General features: G+C 39.6%; 1 protein-coding gene across 4 annotated transcripts in view; it reads left to right on the top strand.

Moving 5' to 3' along the window:
• sept9b (septin 9b) overlaps positions 1–19897 on the top strand; it is a 96363-nt gene that overhangs the window by 37669 nt on the left and 38797 nt on the right. Inside the window, exon 1 of one of the 4 annotated variants that reach the window (XM_036570584.1) lies at positions 3405–3566. The exons of 2 other annotated variants lie outside the window; for them this stretch is intronic. In XM_036570584.1, the coding sequence (XP_036426477.1) occupies positions 3509–3566 (58 nt within the window). In that variant the 5' untranslated portion in view covers positions 3405–3508. Of the gene's footprint in view, positions 1–3404; positions 3567–12558; positions 12639–19897 lie in introns of those variants that run through there. One more of the 4 variants, XM_036570585.1, reaches the window with a different exon arrangement.

The following is a 19897-nucleotide window of genomic DNA, read 5'->3' as shown; positions in this document are numbered from 1 at the left end:
GCACTGTGGTCGACGCAGATTTAGAGCGAAGTCTGCAGTTCCTGTACTCATTATTAATGATCAGGAGCCGGACACACAAACAGTATTAAGAAAGAAATAATAACAAAAATGTAATGTTTTAATCCAAACTTCTTACTTATGAAAATTTAAGATTCATTTTTATTTTTCAAAAAAATGAAAGATTACTTAAGTTGGTAGTAGCTTTTCTATTTTCAATGTGCATTTAAAAATAAAATAGATTTCTTAATCTTACAGTAATCTTACACTTCTCTTGTTGACATGGTAATTGTAACTTACTTAAACTAAGGAGTTTTATTAATTTTCCAAGGAGGATTTTTATTCTTTGCTGTTTCCTCCACGGTCATTAATAGTTCTGCTTTTTCTCCCTGACTGAGCAGATTAAACTGAATAACTGGTTAATGGAAAAACCGGTTAATTCAAATTCAAAATGTGTCTTGCATAATTTATGATAAGCAGCAAAATGTAACATCAAGAGACTAAATGATAATAACTTTTGACCTACTTAAAAAAACAAAAATCCCATATCTTACATTTTTTTTATTTTACCTTTTTCTCTTTGATGAAGCTCGATCTGAGTTCGATAGTTCCTGTCTGACTGGTGGATCTCGTCTCAGAGCAGTGACCCATACAGTGTTCTTCCAGCAGGCACAGATCCTTGTCTGGCAGGCAAAGGGCTTATTATCATTAATTGATATTGTCTGTAGTGTAGTGTTAATGAACGGCTTATTCGGTTAACATAAAAACAGTGACTTGTGTTTGGGGCTGTTTCATACATTGACTGATATCTGACCGATATTATGATAGCCTGACTAGCATGATATCAGTCAGATAGCCTAACTAGCATGTATGAATTCCAGTGGAGCAGTAACGTTACTGATCTGAGAGTGTTTGAGATCTTCTCACTGCTTATTGATAAGCTGTACAGACTCTGTATTAACAGTGGGTGGCGCTGTCACACAGGTGAAGTAGCTACATGCAGAATGAGGTGTGTGTGTGTGTGTGTGTGTGTGTGTGTCACATGGTAAATATCTGGTTTCTCTACCTGCACACACTCTTATCTGAGTTCTGGAACACAGAATTTAACATTTCCACAGAATGTGGTCTGACAGCAAGCGCACAACCCACACACGTCTACAGGAATGATGTTCACAGTTTAGTAATTAGTGTATTGTAGTGAGGATATAAAAATGTGTCACAATGCAGCGATTTGAAGCAATGATTCAGCTGTATTAATGTTGGAAAGTTAGAATAAATTTTTTGAGCTGTTCTCGAATGCAAACATTCAAACTGTCTAGTATTGTTTTTTTTATTATTATTATGTGTCTAATACACATAATAATAATGTGTGAATTATTCCTCCAGCAATGTATTCAATGCATTTTCCAAAAATAATTCCACCAAATGATCAAATTGAGTCATTCGAGATCTCACGATTCAGTGAATCATTTCATAAGAATTAAATCAACGTCATAGTGAGATCAGATTTACAGCCCTGTGGTCACTTGAATATAATTGCATAAATCCACAACTGTAAATTGAGTTTTACAGTGTACATTTTATAGCTTTAAATATATCCCTTAAGCATTTAGGTTAAAGGGGAATAACATAGATTTTGTGACATTTCTGTATAAACAAATATAAATATATATAAATTATAAGCAAAGTTTGATGTGATATTCTCTTTTCTAGAGAAACTTCAAATTAGAATCATTCACAGTGGTTTTGATAGGAACCAGACGTCCACCTCTAAAAGCTCCACACACAAAAGGTTATTACATGAAATGGTTATGAATACAATGCCTGATGTCTGAGACATTGTTTTACGACAGTTTTGAAAAGATTTCGGCCTTAAACTCCATTCATGGTGGAGAGATACATGCAGAGGCAAAATAGTCCCCAAGGAAAACTTATTATTTCAGATTTTCCACTATTTCCCAATCATCAACATTCCATATAAAACTCAAAAGACACGTGAAAGTTCACTGGTGGTTTTGGATAGTAAATAAAATGTCTATATTTGTGTTGTAGTCGACTGGCGGCTTGTCCAGGGTGTATCCTGGCTTCCGCCCGATGACATCTGGGATAGGCTCCAGCACCCCCGCGACCCAGGAAGATAAGCGGCTTAGAAGATGTGTGTGTGTGTGTGTGTGTGTGTGTGTGTGTGTGTGTGTGTGTGTGTGTGTGTTGTAGTCGTGGTGTCCACTGGTTCCTATCACCACCACTGTAAAGAAATCTGAACCATTTCACACCAAACCACTCTGAATGACTCTGTTTACATCTCACACACACAATTATGGAGGAATTCCCCTTTAAGGTATGTATTGAAGATGTTTTGTGCAAGTTGCCTCTGTTCTGTAGTGAAGCTGTTCTCTTACTTCCGTGTTCTGTTTCTGTGTGTGGCAGCATTGAGAGAGAGAGAGAGAGAGAGAGAGAGAGAGAGAGAGAGAGAAAGAGAGAGAGATGGATGAGCTGATGACGTTACCGTACGAGGCGTTTGTAACGTCTGTTCAGAGTCTTTCCAGATCGGATTTCCGGAAACGTGCGTTTACTCTGTGCAGTGGGGGAAAGGTCAAAGGTCACACAAGTTTCCCACCACCATGGAAGACCTCTCCTCTCTTTTCTCTCTCTCTCTCTCGCTTCCTCTCCACTCCCTCTGTTTTCTCCTCTCCTCTTACACACACTCCTCACTTATCACTGTTAGATCAGCTTGAAGCTCAGACTACAGCTCTGTAAAACAGCATGAAACACTAACATCAAAGCATGTAAGTTACATCTGAGACAAATACAGCTGGTTAGCTAAGTAGCTAACAGGCTGCTATGGACATTTCAGTCATAGATGACTGATATAAGTGTCTTGCTAGATACACCAGGCTTTGTTTATTGATGGAGGCACTGTGTTTTTATTCTTGTGCAAGCTCATTTAGAACTCACTTAAGATAAGACGCACTTATTATTCATTTAAATCAGAGTAATGATAAAATGCGACTGATGTTCTTATAGTTTGTAAGATCATGATCATATAAAAAGACAGCAACAGCATTTAGAAATCACTTCATTGCCCGAGAAAAGCTGATTGAAAGGCAGGAACCAGACACATTTTTGTGTCAACCTCAAAAAGGCTTAGGGGTTGAATCCTCTCCCTGTTTATGGAGAGGTTCTCTCTGGTTAGCCAGCGCTTTTCCATCTTTCCTCCGCTGTTAGACTCTGCGTTGTGTTTACAGTAATTATCCTTCTGGTGTTGGTTTGTCACCAACTGGACGGCCCCCCTTCATATCTGTACCACCCAGAAAACTGACTCATTAGGGACCGAGTCGCCTTAAAGACACCCCGAAAGGAGGCCTGTGTGTGAGAGAGAAAGACTGTTTACAGTATAGAGAGCAGCAGAAGGCGGGAACTTAGTCCTAGTTGGAGTTAGGAACCCAGCTGTCAGAAGCACAGAAGAATCCTTCAGTTCTAGAAGGTTCTTGGGCGGTTCCTGATCGTGGAGATGGATCACAGGGCAGTTTGTATGGAGATTTCGGAGGGTTCGGATCCAGAGCTGTGCTGTGAGTAACTCCGTCCGTTTACATAAGACAGCTAAAGAAGAAGGAGGCTGGTTTCAATTAGGAACAACCACGACTACAATACAGCCTGTATCTGTTACAGTTCCACAGAGAGAGAGAGAGACAGAGAGAGAGCAGGAAACATACAAAACATCCTGGGGTGTCTTTTTATGTTTTTTTCTTTTCTTTTTTATGCTTGTTTCCTTCAACCAAAGCCAATGACTGAATAGAAAGAAGATGCTATTGAGGCTGACTGTGTTCTCCACCCTTCTTTCTTTTTCTCTTTCTGTCTCTTTCTCTTCTCTTTCTCCTCTATTTTGCCACCTCCCCATCTTCTCTCTCTCTCTGTCTTTTCTCTATCTTATCTTATCTCTCTTATTCTGTCTCTCATCTCTCTCTCTTTCTCTGTCATATCTATATATGTCTATATCATTCTTTCTCTCTTTTCACTATCTATCTATCTATCTATCTGTCTGTCTATCTATCTATCTATCTATCTATCTCTTCTGTTTCTCTCTCTCTCTCTCTCTCTCTCTCTCTCTCTCTCTCTCTCTCCCTCCCTCTTTCTTCAGCTCATGCTGTGATTATGTGCGTGGAAACTACTGGAGATTTTTTTTACAGCGGAAGGAAATACTTCTCTTTGATCGTAGACTCCCTCTCTTTCACCCTCTCCGTCTTTCTTCCTCTGCATCTTTCTGTTTTCTCTCTTTCTCCTTTCTTTGTTGTAAAATCTCTTTCTCTCCTCTTTGCTGAACATCTCTGCTCTCAGCAGATTTAAAAGCTGCAGCAGCTAAAACAACAGCCCTGATTAAACAAATGATTTTTATCTCTCTCAGAGTTTATCTGCTTTGCAGTGCTTATTCAAATATGTGAGTCTGGTGTTAAAAGGCCGTAGGAAAGACCTTGAGGAAAAACAAGGCTGAAGTTTGGATCACTGTTAGCGATAATATTATTCTGAAATACAGTGAGGGATCTGAAACGTCTTGCTTTGAATTTCGTCTCTACGGAATCATTTGGCAAAACAGACGCTTCTGTATTGCAGAATTAAACGCAGCAGAGACGTCTGACCTGTTTGATGATGACATCACAGGTAAAACAGTAACATACACATTATGGCTGGCAAAATAATTAGCGATGTAATGATTCATAAGTTGATTCAATATGATATGGTGGTGTCTCGATTCAGTAAATGTTTTGACAGCATAAATAATGTAACTTATGTTAATACAGGATTCAGCGTTAACTTTTTAACGAACGAAATTTCTTCTATCCTGAACAAATATTTGTATTTAAAGTGTTACTTACATATAAATAAGCTCACCATGCTTATTTAAATAAGATCGCTGTGATCACTAATGATTGAAACAATGTTTTTAAAAAAAACTGCACAAATTCCTACCACTCTATTTCTAGTTTATTATAAATACATTGACAAAGTTATCAGTAATCTTAATGTTAGCATTTGCATGCATAAGTTAGCAAATATTACCTCACCTTCTGCAAGCCGTTTTGGTAGAGTACTGGCTAACAGGTTCCAGTCTATTTTTATTTTGAGGGTCTATCTCGTACGAATAGTGAAAGATTTTTTTTCTTTTAACCGTGTGATACGCTGTTGTGTCAACTTGGAAGCTCAGTCACTGCTCATATGTCCAGACGTGCATATGAACAGTCCAAATGTGCTAGACTTGATGTGACTCTCGAGTGAGTGTTTTCTAAAAGTTGTCGTTCCAACAAAAGAAAACCACTTTTATCGGCCTTGTTAGAATTTTTCCTACAAACTTTACAGAACATCTCAGGTACAGAGGGGTCAAAATCGACCCATGAAAGCTGATTGTTCCATGAGGAAATGAAGCTGCGGACTTGGTTTGTATTCATGCTTTGCCAACGTTTTCCTGCGTGTCTTGCTCTGACTTCATTTGTCAGCAAATAATACCATTGGCTTGTTTTGCTTATATGATTGAGATTACTTTTGCATGCTGACGGTTTAAATACTTTATTGAATTAAGTTTGGCCTCAGTTACTTTGTTCTGTTAACACATTGAGTCCCCACCACCAACATGAACTCACCAACAAGTCTGTCTCATGTCTGTCTCACATGTCTCATTTTACTTGCCCTGGGCGTTCAGGCGGTCGTTATTGTTAAACCCTGTAATATGTTAATGTTTTCAGTTTCAGTCTATTACAAACTGTAGAACATAGAGGTCTAACGGTGCGTATATTTGCCCCGAACTGTCGTGATAATGACATTACGGTTCGGTGCATGCAGTCGTATGGAGAATACATGGTGGCTTATGTGTGAAGATTTATGAACGTAATGTGTAACCAAATTTCACAAGAGCGAATTCTGCCTGGAAACCTTTCACTGTAAGCCGTTAGCTCAAGCTGATTGGTGTGTGACTAAATCCATCGCACTATAGTGAGTGCAAATGGCACACAGGAGCTGGAAGACCCTTCTGCTTCTTTCAAAGCAGAAAATATTGGGCTCCTAGTGAACTACAACAGCGATGGAGGGCGAAATGCTAAATGGCAGAATGCTGCCTAGCTGTAACCTGCTGTTCCTTCCTGCTAGCAAGGGTCTTTACAGGGCCCCTTACAGGGCCTGCTGGTGGGCCCCAAGTTTTCTTACACACTTCAATAACCTAAGAATACTTTAGCCAGTTTGCACTGAAGTCCCTATAGTTAGTGAGTAATAAGCCTTAGTGTGTAATAAGACAGATTTTACGGAGCTAAACTTTTTTATATATAGCCTCACTGGAACAAACTGAAACACAACACACAATTGCACCTCCTAATGCACAAGTTTTATTTTTTTATTATTCTGTTAATTTTGTACTTTTACAATGTAAGAGACGCTTTTGAGTTTTGTAGCTGATTGTGACCTTTTGCTTTTTGTTTTTTTTTATCAGCCCTACGTAAAAAAAAAAATATGACCTATGCGAAAATGTATCATCACTGTTTTTACATTTTACTGTTTAATACACTACAGGCTGTAGCAGCTACCTCAGAGGGGGCTATACAACACTCAGGTGACTTCTGTGTACCGTTACACCCCTCGTAGAATAGCACAGTGGAGCTCAGCCTGTTGACTTAGAATGGTTTCTTAGCAGCACAGAAACACTGGACAAAAGCTGTATTTTACAATTTAAGTAAATCAAGTGTGTAAGTGAAGACAATAAAACGAGAAATTTTAACTTAACGGTCAGTTAAGAAGAAATGTTCCAAAAAAATTCTGAAGCTGAAGCTTTTTATCATGCAGATGGTTTCCTCCCAGTATCAGGAGCAGAAGTATGCGTTTTGCTACATGCAGGCTAACACTGCTGTGCACTGAACTGATATCTGAAGACTGGCAACCTCACCAACATACCCCGAACAAACCAGGAGTATTTACATTGTGGTAGTTTAGAGGCATTTGGCAGTTTTAGGCTGCAGTTTGAGGAGCTGGTGTTGGTGTAAAACAGTGTTGAAGTTTAATAGTAGACTTAGACAGCAGCGTTAGCCTCCTTGTAGCGTGTATGTAGCAGTATTCGTAGAGGTGGGCCATATGGCAAAATGCAATATCACGGTACTTCAAGAAGTTTTTTTACAGTACACAATGTGTCACAATATTTATTTTTTCTGACATAAAAAAGTCAGAACAGACAAAGTGGTGCCACATTTTAAAAACACTATCAGAAACAATTCAGCCAATCCCTCATGCAGCATTTCACACACTGTGCTGCACTAAATCCAATGAAACAGAACTAATTATGCTGTCTTTTCAATCAAACGTGCAGTTGGGAATTGATTTTTAAGTACTGACGATATTGACGATATGCTCAGAAAAGCATATTGTGACATATTGTGATGTAGTTTATTACGATAACAATAAAATATTGTCATATTGCCCGGCTCTGCGGCCTTATAGTTCATAAGAACCACTGACGTTTTGGGGACAAATGTACGAAGAACAAATCAAATCTGGTTTTGGGCTGCTTTGTTTATGATTTTCGAAAATTGCATTCAGTTTCCCCATAGAAAAAAAACAGTTAAGACCCAGAGTGCCTTGTATGGTCACAACACTGACTACAGAGTGATGCATGATTTCTGAGGTATATTGAAAAATACTGACTGTAACAGATACAGACTGTAAAAACTACACACACTACAGATTGCAACTGTGTTTCAATCACTGATCTCATTACTAATCACAGAAACATCCCAGGTAAAGGAACTAGAGCTCCAGCAGGACTTTAGATTTGTGGAGCTGGAGAAGATGAAGTGGTTTAGTGTGAGAGAACAGGCGAGGCAGAGAGGGGTCAGCGAGCTCAGCCAGATGGGGGGGGTCTCTGGGGGGGTGAAGAGTTTTCACAGTGAATCACTCCTGCTCCAGAGCAACGGGATACATAATCAACCCCATGTGCTTTAATTACACACCAAATCCACCGCCAAAACTGCCCTCACTCTCTCTCAGTGCACTTCAGTTCGGGCTGCTTTACTGACTGGAAAAATATGACACATTTGTATTTCTGAAGCTTGGATTATAAAGTTTTATAAAGTTTGGAAATATGAACCACTTAAACAGCAGACATACTGTTCAGTTTTTGAACCTTTATTATTCAGAAACTACTTTGAATTATTTAGTAACTACGATGCAGGAAGTGCTATAAATCATAAATCAACAGCTGCAACTCTATTCGTCTCCCTTTCTCTCTCTCTTTCTCTCTCTCCCACCCTTTCTCTCTGTGTCTCTCTCGCTCTGTCCCCCTCTCTCTTCTCTCTCTCTCTCTGTCTCTCTCTCTCTCTCTCTCTCAGGGGATTTTATGCAGATAAACACTCGTTTTCTCTTCAACTGCAGTAGTGTAAACACTTCCATTCTTGAACAGAAAACTCTTCCACTCTGCAGTGCGGGGCGTGCGAGCTGTAGTAGAAACGGCTGAATGAGTTTAGAGAGAGCAGTTTTGTAATTTGGCCTGTTTGTTTGTGGTTCCTGATAGAAAGAGGAAGTGCGTGTTAGACCTCTGAGGGCCTATTGGCTTATCAACGTGTGCGATCGAGATAGGCAAGGAAGTCAAATACAAACAGTCTGTCTCTCACTGCTCTCTTTATTTCTGTCCTTTTTCTTCCCTTAATCCTCTGTCTTGTACTATTTTATGCACTTCCCTCTTCCTATATATATATCATATATATATATATATATGTGTGTGGACTAAAGTAGACCACACAAACACCAAGCGCAAATCAAGTTCACTACCTCTAGAAACAACATCAGCACAATAACTGTGAGTTGGGAGCTTCATGAAATGGGTTTCTTTGGTTGAGTAGCTGCATGCAAGCCTACGGTCACTATACACAATGCCATCTGTCAGCTGGAGTGGTGTAAAGCATGCCACCACTGGAATCTGGAGCAGTGGCAACATGTCACGCTTCACTATCTGGCAGTGTGATATATAATTCTGTGTTTGGCGAATCCCAGCAGAACGCTACCTACCGGAATGCACATTGCGAACAGTAAAGTTTGGTGGAGGAGGAATAATGGGCTGGGGCTGTTTTTCAGGCTTTGGGCCCCTTAGTTCCAGTGAAAGGAGATGTTAAGACATTTTACACAATTACATGCTTCCAGCTTTGTGTCAGCAGTTTGGGGAAGACCCTTTCCTGTTCCAGCATGACTGAGCCACTGTGCACAAAGCGAGCTCCGTGAAGACATGGTTTGACGTGTTTGGTGTTGAGGAACTACAGGGGCCCGCACAGAGCCCTGACCACCCATGGGGTGAGCTAGAATGTTGATTGTGAGACAGGCCCTCTCGTCCGGCATCAGTGTCTGACCTCACAAATGCTCTTTTGGATGAATGGGCACAATTCCCACAGACACACTCCAAAATCTTGTAGAAAGCTTCACAGAAGAGTGGAGCCTGATATAGTTGCAAAGGGGAAAACTTAATTTTAATGCCTATGCTTTTGGAATGGCACATCCAAAAAACTCATATAGGTGTGGTAGACAAATATGTGTGTGTGTGTGTGTGTATATATATATATATATATATGTATATATATATATATATATATAGATAGATATATATATATGTATATATATATATATATATAGATAGATATATATATATATATAGATATATATATATATATATACACACACACACAGGCATAACGTTATGACCACCTCCTTGTTTCTGCGCTCATTGTCCATTTTATCAGCTCCGCTTACTATATAGCTGCACTTTGTAGTTCTACAATTACAGACTGTAGTCCATCTGTTTCTCTGCATACGTTGTTTGCCCCCTTTTACCCTGTTCTTCAGTGGTCAGGACCCCCATGGACCCTCACAGAGCAGGTACTATTTGTGTGGTGGATCATTCTCAGCACTGCAGTAACACTGACATGGTGGTGGTGTGTTAGTGTGTGTTGTGCTGGTCTGAGTGGATCAGACACAGCATTGCTGCTGAAGTTTTAAAACGCCTCAATGTCACTGCTGGACTGAAAATAGTCCACCAACCAAAAATATCCAGCCAACAGCGTCCTGTGGGCAGCGTCCTGTGACCACTGATGAAGGACTAGAGGATGACCAACACAAACTATGCAGCAGCAGAAGAGCTATCGTCTCTGACTTTGCATCTACAAAGGTGGACTGACAAGGTAGGAGTGTCTAATAGAGTAGACAGTGAGTGGACACAGTGTTTAAAAACTCCAGCAGCACTGCTGTGTCTGATGTACTCTTTGCTATATTGCTATATTGCCCAGCCGTACTTCAAACACTTGCTTAGTCAAATGAGGTGTGTGTCTGCTGTTTTGGAATGAGAACCTGCAGTCACACTGGCCTTTCAGGGTAAGACTGGACACCCCTGCTCTCTGTCTTCTAGGTTATTCTTTATTTTAATGCACACATTTAAGGAGTTGGTTTATCTGACATCATTAGAATAATTAATTTGTTGGATTAAGACTACGTGCATCACTGTTCTTTCTCAAAATCCTACAACTACATTTAATCCAGTGAGCTGCTCCGATCACTTCGTCGGTCCACACGTGTGTGTGTGAGAGACTCCTCCTGCAGAGCAGTGTGTGTGTGCAGGTGTCTGGTCTGTGGTTTTCTGAGCAGAACCGTTACGTTCTCTTCCTGCTGTAGCTTCCTCTAACCTTTACTCACACGCTACGCTGCTTCACTGCTGCAGCTTTCTGACTTTTTCTGCTCTGTGCTGATATCACCTCCTTTAACTTTTCATATATAGTCTCTGTCCTTCTTTCAGTTTTGTGGTGATGTCATTATCAGTTATTTTATTAATTAAGGAATCTATGATTATTTTGACAAGTAATTGAGTAATCAGAGCTTATGTAATAAAAACAGACTTAACAAGAACAATAACATGTCAGCGCCTTTGAAAGATTGCAAAAAACTTCAGTGGAAAAAGATGAAGCAGGAAGCCTTTAACCCTTAAAGATCAACACAGATAATGTGATTTTTCAGTGCTGGTGTCACATTTATGTTGAAAGGTGAAGAACTTGATCTAACAGAGCTCAAATTTCACACGTCCACTTTTGTGTGGGAGTGATATGGTAATTTAGCAGGAAGAGGTTAATCCTCCTATTATATTTAGGGTCAGTTTGACCCCATTTAATGATAAAGGTCTCTAAATAAATGATTTTCTTCATTAATTCACTTCATATTTAATGACTTTTCCTAATTTAATAGGGACAACTTAAAAATTAACATGGTATGTTTTCAACGTCTTGTATACATTTTGTACAGGTCAGTGTTCATTGGAGTCAGTTTGACCTCAGGCTGTTTTAACTGTTATGAAATATAAGAAATATCAATATTTTACACACATTTGTTTTGGTTGTTTTGGACGATACTGAGGTCACTGTAACATGCATCATTTTGTAATCATTTTAGAATCTTCAAAACTTTCCTCTGCCTTAGGGGCCTATCCAAACATAACCACACCTGTAGTAGTACGAGAACCACTGATAGTTCACACCACTTGAGGGAGAGAACAGAATTTTCACGAGAACTTTGATATTTCCCTGAGGTTTAAACTGCTGGGGTCAAACTGACGCCCAGGATAAAAGATGTTAGTAAATTTGGGGATAGCAGGAGGGTTAAGTGTGAATGCAAGTGAATTTAAAGTTGGTGTAGTAATATACCTGCACAAGACACAATACAATACGTAGGAAATTACCAGGAGGCTCACATGTGGACAAAAGCTGGTACGTTACCAGGAATTACAACCATATCTTCATTACACACAGCACAATGGAGTGGTCTTTCCTTTTCTTTTTGAAAAGCGTTCTATAAAGCATCAAAAAGGGTTTAAGGCTTGACATTGTACCACCTTTTTTAGTGCTGTGCAGAACCATTTTCAGAAACAACACATTCTCCATCAGCCTGAAGAACCATTTCACCATGCAGAGAACCATTTAAGCATGAAATATTTCTATATAGAACTAAAGAATCCTTGAAGAACCATATTTTTTAAGAGTGTAACATACAGGGTTTTGGGTGTGAAAACACTATGATGAGGGAAAACGCCCCATTTTGTTGTTCTATTAAATCTCATTTACAGCTCAACTTTGGATTTTCTTTTGAAATGATCAAATAAGCCATTAAAAACTCTCTTTTTAGCCACGTGGTATAACTGATTGGAAGTATTTGTAACAAATTCTAATCTGTCAGTTTTTCAGGTTTGTGCTCAGGCAGCATACAGACCAAATTTAGAATTTCAGATTCAGGACACTGATGAGTTCTCAGGGCCACCAGAACAGCAGGTAGTATTTTGATGTGTTGGAATAAAAAACACAACACTAAAAAGCAAATATAACCATGCTTAAATAATATTTAGTTTAAAAACATCTGTGGAGGATGTCTGTGAATAAGCTAACACACACACACACACACACAGCTCCACCATACACACACTCCCGCTGAACTCCATTGAGTGCCTCCTTGAATGGGGGGTGGGTTATGATTGGCTGGCCTTTGTCATCTGACCTGGAAGTGGGCGTGGTTGTGAAGGAGTAGCTGAGCCCAGCTGGTGTTGCAAACTGACTGTAGCTGAGAGAGAGAGAGAGCAAGCCTGCTGAGGAAGGGTGAGTCATTTATCTGTTCTCCATGTTTTTCTCTGTTAAACTCAGTTTAGGATTTTGTTGTTTTTCTCGTTCTGCACGCAACGTGTTCTCCTCACACAGATTAAACCTCAGAGAGAGTGAGACCGTGTGTGTGTGATGGGTGGGCAGTTACTGCAGGAGTTTGTTGAGCATTATGTTTCAATCCCCAAAACAGACTCTCTCTCTCTCTCTCTCTCTCTCTCTCTCTCTCTCTCTCTCTCTCTCTCTCTCTCTCTCTCTCATATGCACACTTTATCTATTACTCTCTTCCTCTCTTCTCTATTTCTCTCCTCCCTCTCCTTTTCTTTATCATTCTCTTTTGCTCTGCTGCTCTCGCTCTCTCTCTCTCACATGCCCTCACACTTTCTCTTTTTAATACTCTGCTTCTCCTTTCCTTTCTCTCTGACACATTCTTTCTCTCACTCTCTCATGCAGTTTTCACCTTCTCTTCTCTGTCTTTTTCTTGCTTTCTTTCTCTCACAGTTGTGCATGCTCTCATGCTCTCCCACACCCCCCACTCCCTCTTATTTGTGTGTGCACTGAAACAGATGATGAGCTCCACTGAGGGGTTCTCTGACCCTCCCCAACCCCCTTTTGTCTTTCTTTTTCGTTCCCTCTCTTTTCTTTCTTTTGTCTGGACTTTCTCTGTCACCACTCTGCAGAAGTGCAGGGGAAGTTCCACGCCTGTTTATTCTCATTACTGTGTGTTCTGCTTAAGTCTCTTTTCAGTGCTTTAATTAGAGCTGTTAAGTTTGATTGGGTGCTCTGTGTGAATCATTGTTTGGTCAGAAAGCCTCTGTAGCTCAGTTTTATTTGGAGAGTTTAAGTACAGGCTTTTTAGATCCAGTGGATGAGGGAGTGTGTGTAACTTTCAGGTGTATGACTGTTCTGCAAGCCTGCTTTTCTTATTTGCTTTGCTAAGCAACTAAATACATTTTGCAGGAATGCTAAAAGCACCACATTGCATTTCACCTTAGTTTTCTTGCTGCTGCTGTTTGAACAGTTCAGTAAGTCAGTAATGCTTCACCTATCTGCATAATTTACATATAAAAGCAGAATCACACTCACCTCATCTACAGTGTGAACGATTGTCTCCTTCTTTTCCTGTCCTTTTCTTATCCTGGTCACTGCTCTCTGAATCTACAGCAGGGCTCCAACAGACCCAATAACGATAATCTAATACTCCTCTCTAATATTCAGAAACATCCAGAGACAGAGCCAGCTCTACCTAATAAGCAACATAAGCGGCTGCTTAGAGCCCCACAGCCACAAGGGGGTCCCATAACAACTTTTAGGTAGTCACCGTAAGTTACTGTGAGGTTGTTTTAGGCTGTGCTCAGACTGCAGGCGAATCTGATTAGATTCTTAAATCAGATCTTTTGAGGCGACAGTTCGCACTGTTATTTGCGAGTGATCAGATTGGATTTGTGTGTCCAGACATCAGTCTATCTGCATGGGTTGCTGTGGTAACGACATAGCGTAACTACATAGCTACGCTGGTAACGCGGATTTCAAATACGGATGCAGGAGAGATGGAGGTGCATCATCTCGACCTCCAAACTCTTCAGAATTCTGAAAACATGAATCTTTGGAGCTCTTCTTGAGTCGTCGTTTGTTTCGTTGCAAGTGATGCAAAAGACACTTGGATCTGATTAGCAAAAAATCAGATTTTATGTGTGTTTTTGCTGTCCAGAGTGACAAAAACAATCTGGATACAATCTGGATATGACAAAAATCAGATTTGGGCTGGCAGTCTGAACCTAATAAGACGCTGGAACGGGGGGAATGAAGCAAATGGTATACAGTCCAAATATACAGGCCGAAAACGGGATCTTTTTTTTTATGTATTCATGAGTAAGTATATATACTACACTGCCACTCTGAAACTGAAGGGTCTAAAGGACGTGACTGAGAAGGTAGCTGTAGCGCAGCTCTGTTGATGACTAGGCTAACCACTCTAGCTGATGTCACTCAGCTCCAGAAACAGTAAATATATATTTCTCTGAAAGGTAACATGTTGGCACGTTGATCACTGATGAGAAAACACCTCTTGTAAGATGACAAGTCCTTATCAGCATCCAATGTTGTACAAGTTAGCTGTAGTTTTAGCTCATATATGAAGAGGCAGCCTCAGTTACTCATCCAACACAAAAACTACAGATCTACATCAGCTTTTTTTAAGATAATAAAATGTGTTTTAAAAATATATTCCCTGTGTGCAGTAAGCCGTGAGAATCTGTGGGTTACTGTGATTTTATCGTGGGGCAGGGTGTTCTTTGGCACAACGTGAAGTGGAGTGCCTAAACCTCCCTTCTCTGTGATAAAATCATAGTAACGTACTGCCTCGAGTGGCTTATTGCTTTTGTAAAACATCAGCCAACATAAAATATATTAAAATACACAATGTTTTAGATAATTATTTAAGTTATTATTAATTATTATTAATAATATATAATTATTAATTATTAATAATAATCGACATGAACAAGTATTCTGCCAAGAAATGTAGTTCCTTTGGAGTACGGTATCGTTGCTAAGCAACCATTGACCGATGAATGAGAAGAACGTTAGGTTGCCAATAACTGTATACTGCAGACATTTCATGATTTTTTTAAAACCTTTTTTTGTATAACAGAGAACATATGTAACATTGCACTGTTTAATGCAAATACTTTCAGTTTATAAGTACTTTTTGGTCACCAAATTACCGCCATGAGTCTTCAGCCAGTCTGACGACCCCACTTTTCTCACGCTGTGGCTGCATCTCAAACGGCTCCCTGTTCCCTAGCGCACTACGTAGGAGTTTAAATACTGACTCCTGCACCCCAACAATGCAAAGTATCGCTAAAAATGGTAATTTGGGATTCATCCACATTCATAATCGACAGGCAGTCACTGTTTGACTGCAGAAGCTAGAATTTCTAAACTTAATGTTACACAGCACACTATTTAGGGAGTACGGAGTCGTTTGGGATTCAGCCTGGGTTTGATGCTGCTTCTGACTGAAACACGGACATTTGAAGCGTGTAAACCATTCAGGTGACATTCTTTAGACTTTTATGCTGCCTTTTATCAGTGAATCATATCATTAGTACTTTAATTCAAGTTGAAAAAGCCTGTGATATTAATGTTGGAGTTGTTTAGCATGTTTGCTATATTTTAGCTTGGTGGCTAGCTGACTAGCCTAGTTCTAGATAAGAAAATAAGTTGTCAGCCGCCCAGTTTAAACAAAAACGGGTGTGATCACCATTAGAGTCAAAGATTAATCCATTAACAGCAGAAGGGTTTTTCGTGCTGTGGCGCAGTAATACAGAGTTCAGTTGTTGTGAGGTGGTCATAGCCATGGTATATCATGGATTTCACAGCGCCTTCGAATGCAGCTCAGCCACTCAGATTTTAGGACCGGAACTGTCCGTTTTATAAATTTGGATTTTGGCCCTCCCTTCCCACGCTTAATAGGATATCCATTCATTAACTCCTGCATATGTTTGAGTATAATGATTAGTTGGAACACATGCTTTGGTTTTGTTTATCAAGCTGTTCTAGCTAGTCAAACACTGTTGACTAACCAACTCGTACTTATCTCCTTAAAATGCTATCTAGTCAAACAATGCTAGATAATCGGTTTTCATTTATCTAGCTGAATGTTAGTCACCAAGCTGAAAAAGCTATTCCTGTCTCAGTGGCTAATAAGCTGTTATGTTGCACTTTATTTGATTTGTGTGCGTCTTTGTTAAAGCACTATTCTCACTATAGCCTACATATTATTCATTGTCAGACAAGTAGTCCTTTCCTCTCAAAGTAAGCAGGGTGATGAGGGATGAAACTTGCCAGACACTGGGGAGAGATAACCGCCTTGCGATCAGGGTAGATTGCAGTGGTGTTAAAATCTGCAGGAAGTTCTTTAGCAGCTTTATGCACCAACACTTCATGGTAGCATGTTTTTCTTTAAGAAACTGAACCGTCAATGAATGTCCTGAATCTGCAGTATCAGATGAATTTATCTGGGTCAAAACTTACCTGTTGAAACCACCATTTCCTCATATCATGAACTCATTTGAGCATAACGTACTGAAGAGTTGCGTGGAGCAGTTTACTTTTTGGTTTATAGTGTTCTGAAAAAAAAAAACTTTTTAGATCAGATAGTTTGCTGCTCCTAGGCTAACACAATTGAAAAGGAAACAAGACTGAAACATTTGGAGTTCATTTCTTTTAAAAAGCTGTAATAAAGTTGTATTATTTAGTTGTAATGATACAGTAATGTAATTGCATTGAAATGCCACATTCTGCACTGATTCTATGATGAATTGGAGCTCTGGCCTACAGTGTGGCTTGCATGCAGGGCTGCTAAATTATGAAATACTGCTGCTTACTTAAGATTCTTAATTAAAAGTTAAGTAAATTATCTATTTTTCTATGTTTCTGGACAGTTTAGTAATGAAGTAAAGGGTGAAACATAAGCACATCATATACGAAAAAGTCATACAGGTGTTCATGATGATTAGAAGTAAGATCAGTTGAGCTTTTCTTTTAGATGGAATAACTTAATGTGTAGCTGGGAATATGTTTGGCTGAGAAGACCAATAGCTTCAAAAGAAATAATTGCAGGTCATTTGGTGGATAAATAATCGTTGATGGTGTTTAACAGAGTCTTGTTAACAGCGTTTGACTAAATCTGTTGTCAGTCAGCTGTTTGGGCGCACTTCTTTCCTGCACAGTGAGGAAAGCTTTTTGGATGGACCGGTTCAGGTGAGTGCCCCTCAGCTGGTCTGTCTTACCTGAGAGCTACACTCAGGTGTGTTTTAACATAAACACTGCCATCATGTTCAGTGCATTCTTCTAAACACCTACAGGCAGCCTGTCTGCTCAGCAGCACAGCAGCACTCTGTCAGTTTGTGCTGTTTCCTGCTGCTGATTGATAGTCACTTTGATCTGAGAGCTGTTCTGCTTCTTCTTTGACGGTTACAGTTCTGAGTCAGAGTCAGAGATACTGATACAGGACCACAAAAAAGGCTTCCTCTAGTTGGAGTATGTTTAAGGAGTGCATTATTTGATTGCATAGTCCTGGAAACTGGAATGCAATAGACAATTACTGCTAGAACTGACTTGTTTTTGTAAGCAAATAATTTGCTCAAAAATGTTTATTTTTGAAATTTAATATCTAATAGAAGTTTAGTAGTAGGAGTATGTATGTGTAAGTTATGTATATTAGTAAGTACTGGGGAGTACTGATACACATTTTCAGGTGGAATACAGTTTATAGATTTTAAGATCATGATTCAGCTTCAAGTATTTTATGTATTAAAATGTCTTGATTCTACAGAGCTCTATTCTACACAGATTGTTTTGCCTCAGAAAGAACTTTTTCAGTGCCTGCTGCGCCTCCCTCTAAGAAAATAAACCCCCAAACACGCAACAAGTACAATTAATAAGCTCTTCAGAAAAGAAGCCAAGTCATTTCTGCATTGGCGTGCCCATGGCTTAAGCCCCACCCCTCCTCACCTGCTTTACTCTTATGGGCTGCATCGAAATTCCTAGTTTTGGTCATAGCCAGTGGGTTCCACATAAAACGATAAATGAGAGAGGGGTGTATCGGCAGTTTACATTTCTTTAGTTTTATTTTTATTAGTTTTTAATACTGTATTGAAATCATTACACCCTTACTAGTAAGGCAGTATTGTAAACTTTCTAGTAGGAGATAGTCTTATGCAAATTAGACAGCTAACAGGTGCCCACTAGCCTGCATTCACCCTTGAATGTTCTAGAATATATTGTAATGTATTCTATGTTAGTATGTCTTTAAAGGTACAGTGTGTAAGATGTGGTGGCATCTAGTGGTGAGGTTGCACATTGCAACCAGCAGAGTCCCTCTCCCTCACCCCTCCCTTTCCAAGCGCAAGTAGAACCTACAGTGGGTTTGTTTTGCTTCTTCTTGTTTCTTTTCTTTGACAGTGAGGATTCACCCTCACTCTCTTTTTCTTGTGCTAAATAATAAAATTGATCCTCCATTTGTCAAAATTTGGGTTATTAAACTTCACAACACAAAATGGTCAGTCCGCACCGGCAGCAACCACTGATGCTTCTTCTTTCTACATCTTCCAACTGGAGCTACAGTGCCACCAAATTCAAGCTGCCGCTTCAAAAACGTGCCCTCTAGAGCCAGTGTTTGGTGTGTCCATCCTTGGCTGCTGTAGAAACATGGCGGAGCAACATGGAAGCCTCTTGGAAGCTAACAAAGATAGAACAATTCGTAGTTACAGGTGATTATACACTAATGAACACATGGTTTTGTTTACTGTATTCCATTTATGCTAAGAGATCCTGCTAAATCTCACACACTGCTCCTTTTACATTTATACTGAAACATTTACACTGAATAGGAAAACTTAGAAGTAATTTATTGCACAAACTTTGCACGATTGTCAAATTTTATGTATTTTCTGCTTTGCAGCGTGTTATGTAAAATATTCTTCCGCCTGTGCATTTTGTCTCCTACAGTGGAGCCTAGAGTGGATATTAAGTGGGAATTGAGGCAGTCATTGCTGTTTTTGGCACTGAAAGTGCTCTTTAATGACATACCACAGAGATACAATATAGTTTGATTTATTTCCAGACATCTGTAAACTCTTATTGTTTTGTTTTGATCAGACTTCTTCAATGTCTTGGAGACATAATCAGGCATAACTGCGGCTGCTGGAAAGAGCTTAATTGACTAGCATGCCTGTGTGTTGAGGAGGCTATTAATGAACAGTTAATGGATCCGATACCTCTGCATGACGACAAATGGATATTTTTCTGTTTTCTTGTGATGGAAATCAGTATCTTAAGTGGGTTAATTGGACCAAATACCACAGCAGGACAACGAATGGGAAGTTTTCTGTTTGTGAGTAGTTTAAAGCTGGGCCTACACCACAACCCTAAGAGATTTCGAAAACAGAGAGCAGCACACACTTAACACCAGTCTTTTACAGAATTAGGACCAGTTTACAGAATTTCTCACCTGTTTTTTATGAGGGCATGTAAACTAGGCGAGAAAGATGAGTCAAAAGGAGGGCATCACACAAAACGAGTTTCAGCTACAAAAAAGCTCTCACTGTTATCATGTGATATGAACAAAGCTGGACTGGACTAAACCTGTTTGTGCTTTTTTGCACACAAGAAGCGTAGCAAAAGCACAAAACTGTGAATATGTGGTTGAGAAATGCTGTGAGAGTGAACAGTGGAGAAGTACAAACTGGCAG

This window comes from Colossoma macropomum, unplaced genomic scaffold, assembly GCF_904425465.1.
Source record: "Colossoma macropomum unplaced genomic scaffold, Colossoma_macropomum, whole genome shotgun sequence".
Taxonomy (NCBI): domain Eukaryota; kingdom Metazoa; phylum Chordata; class Actinopteri; order Characiformes; family Serrasalmidae; genus Colossoma; species Colossoma macropomum.
Note: the sequence above shows the minus strand (reverse complement) of the source record. Positions and strands in the feature narration are given on the sequence as shown.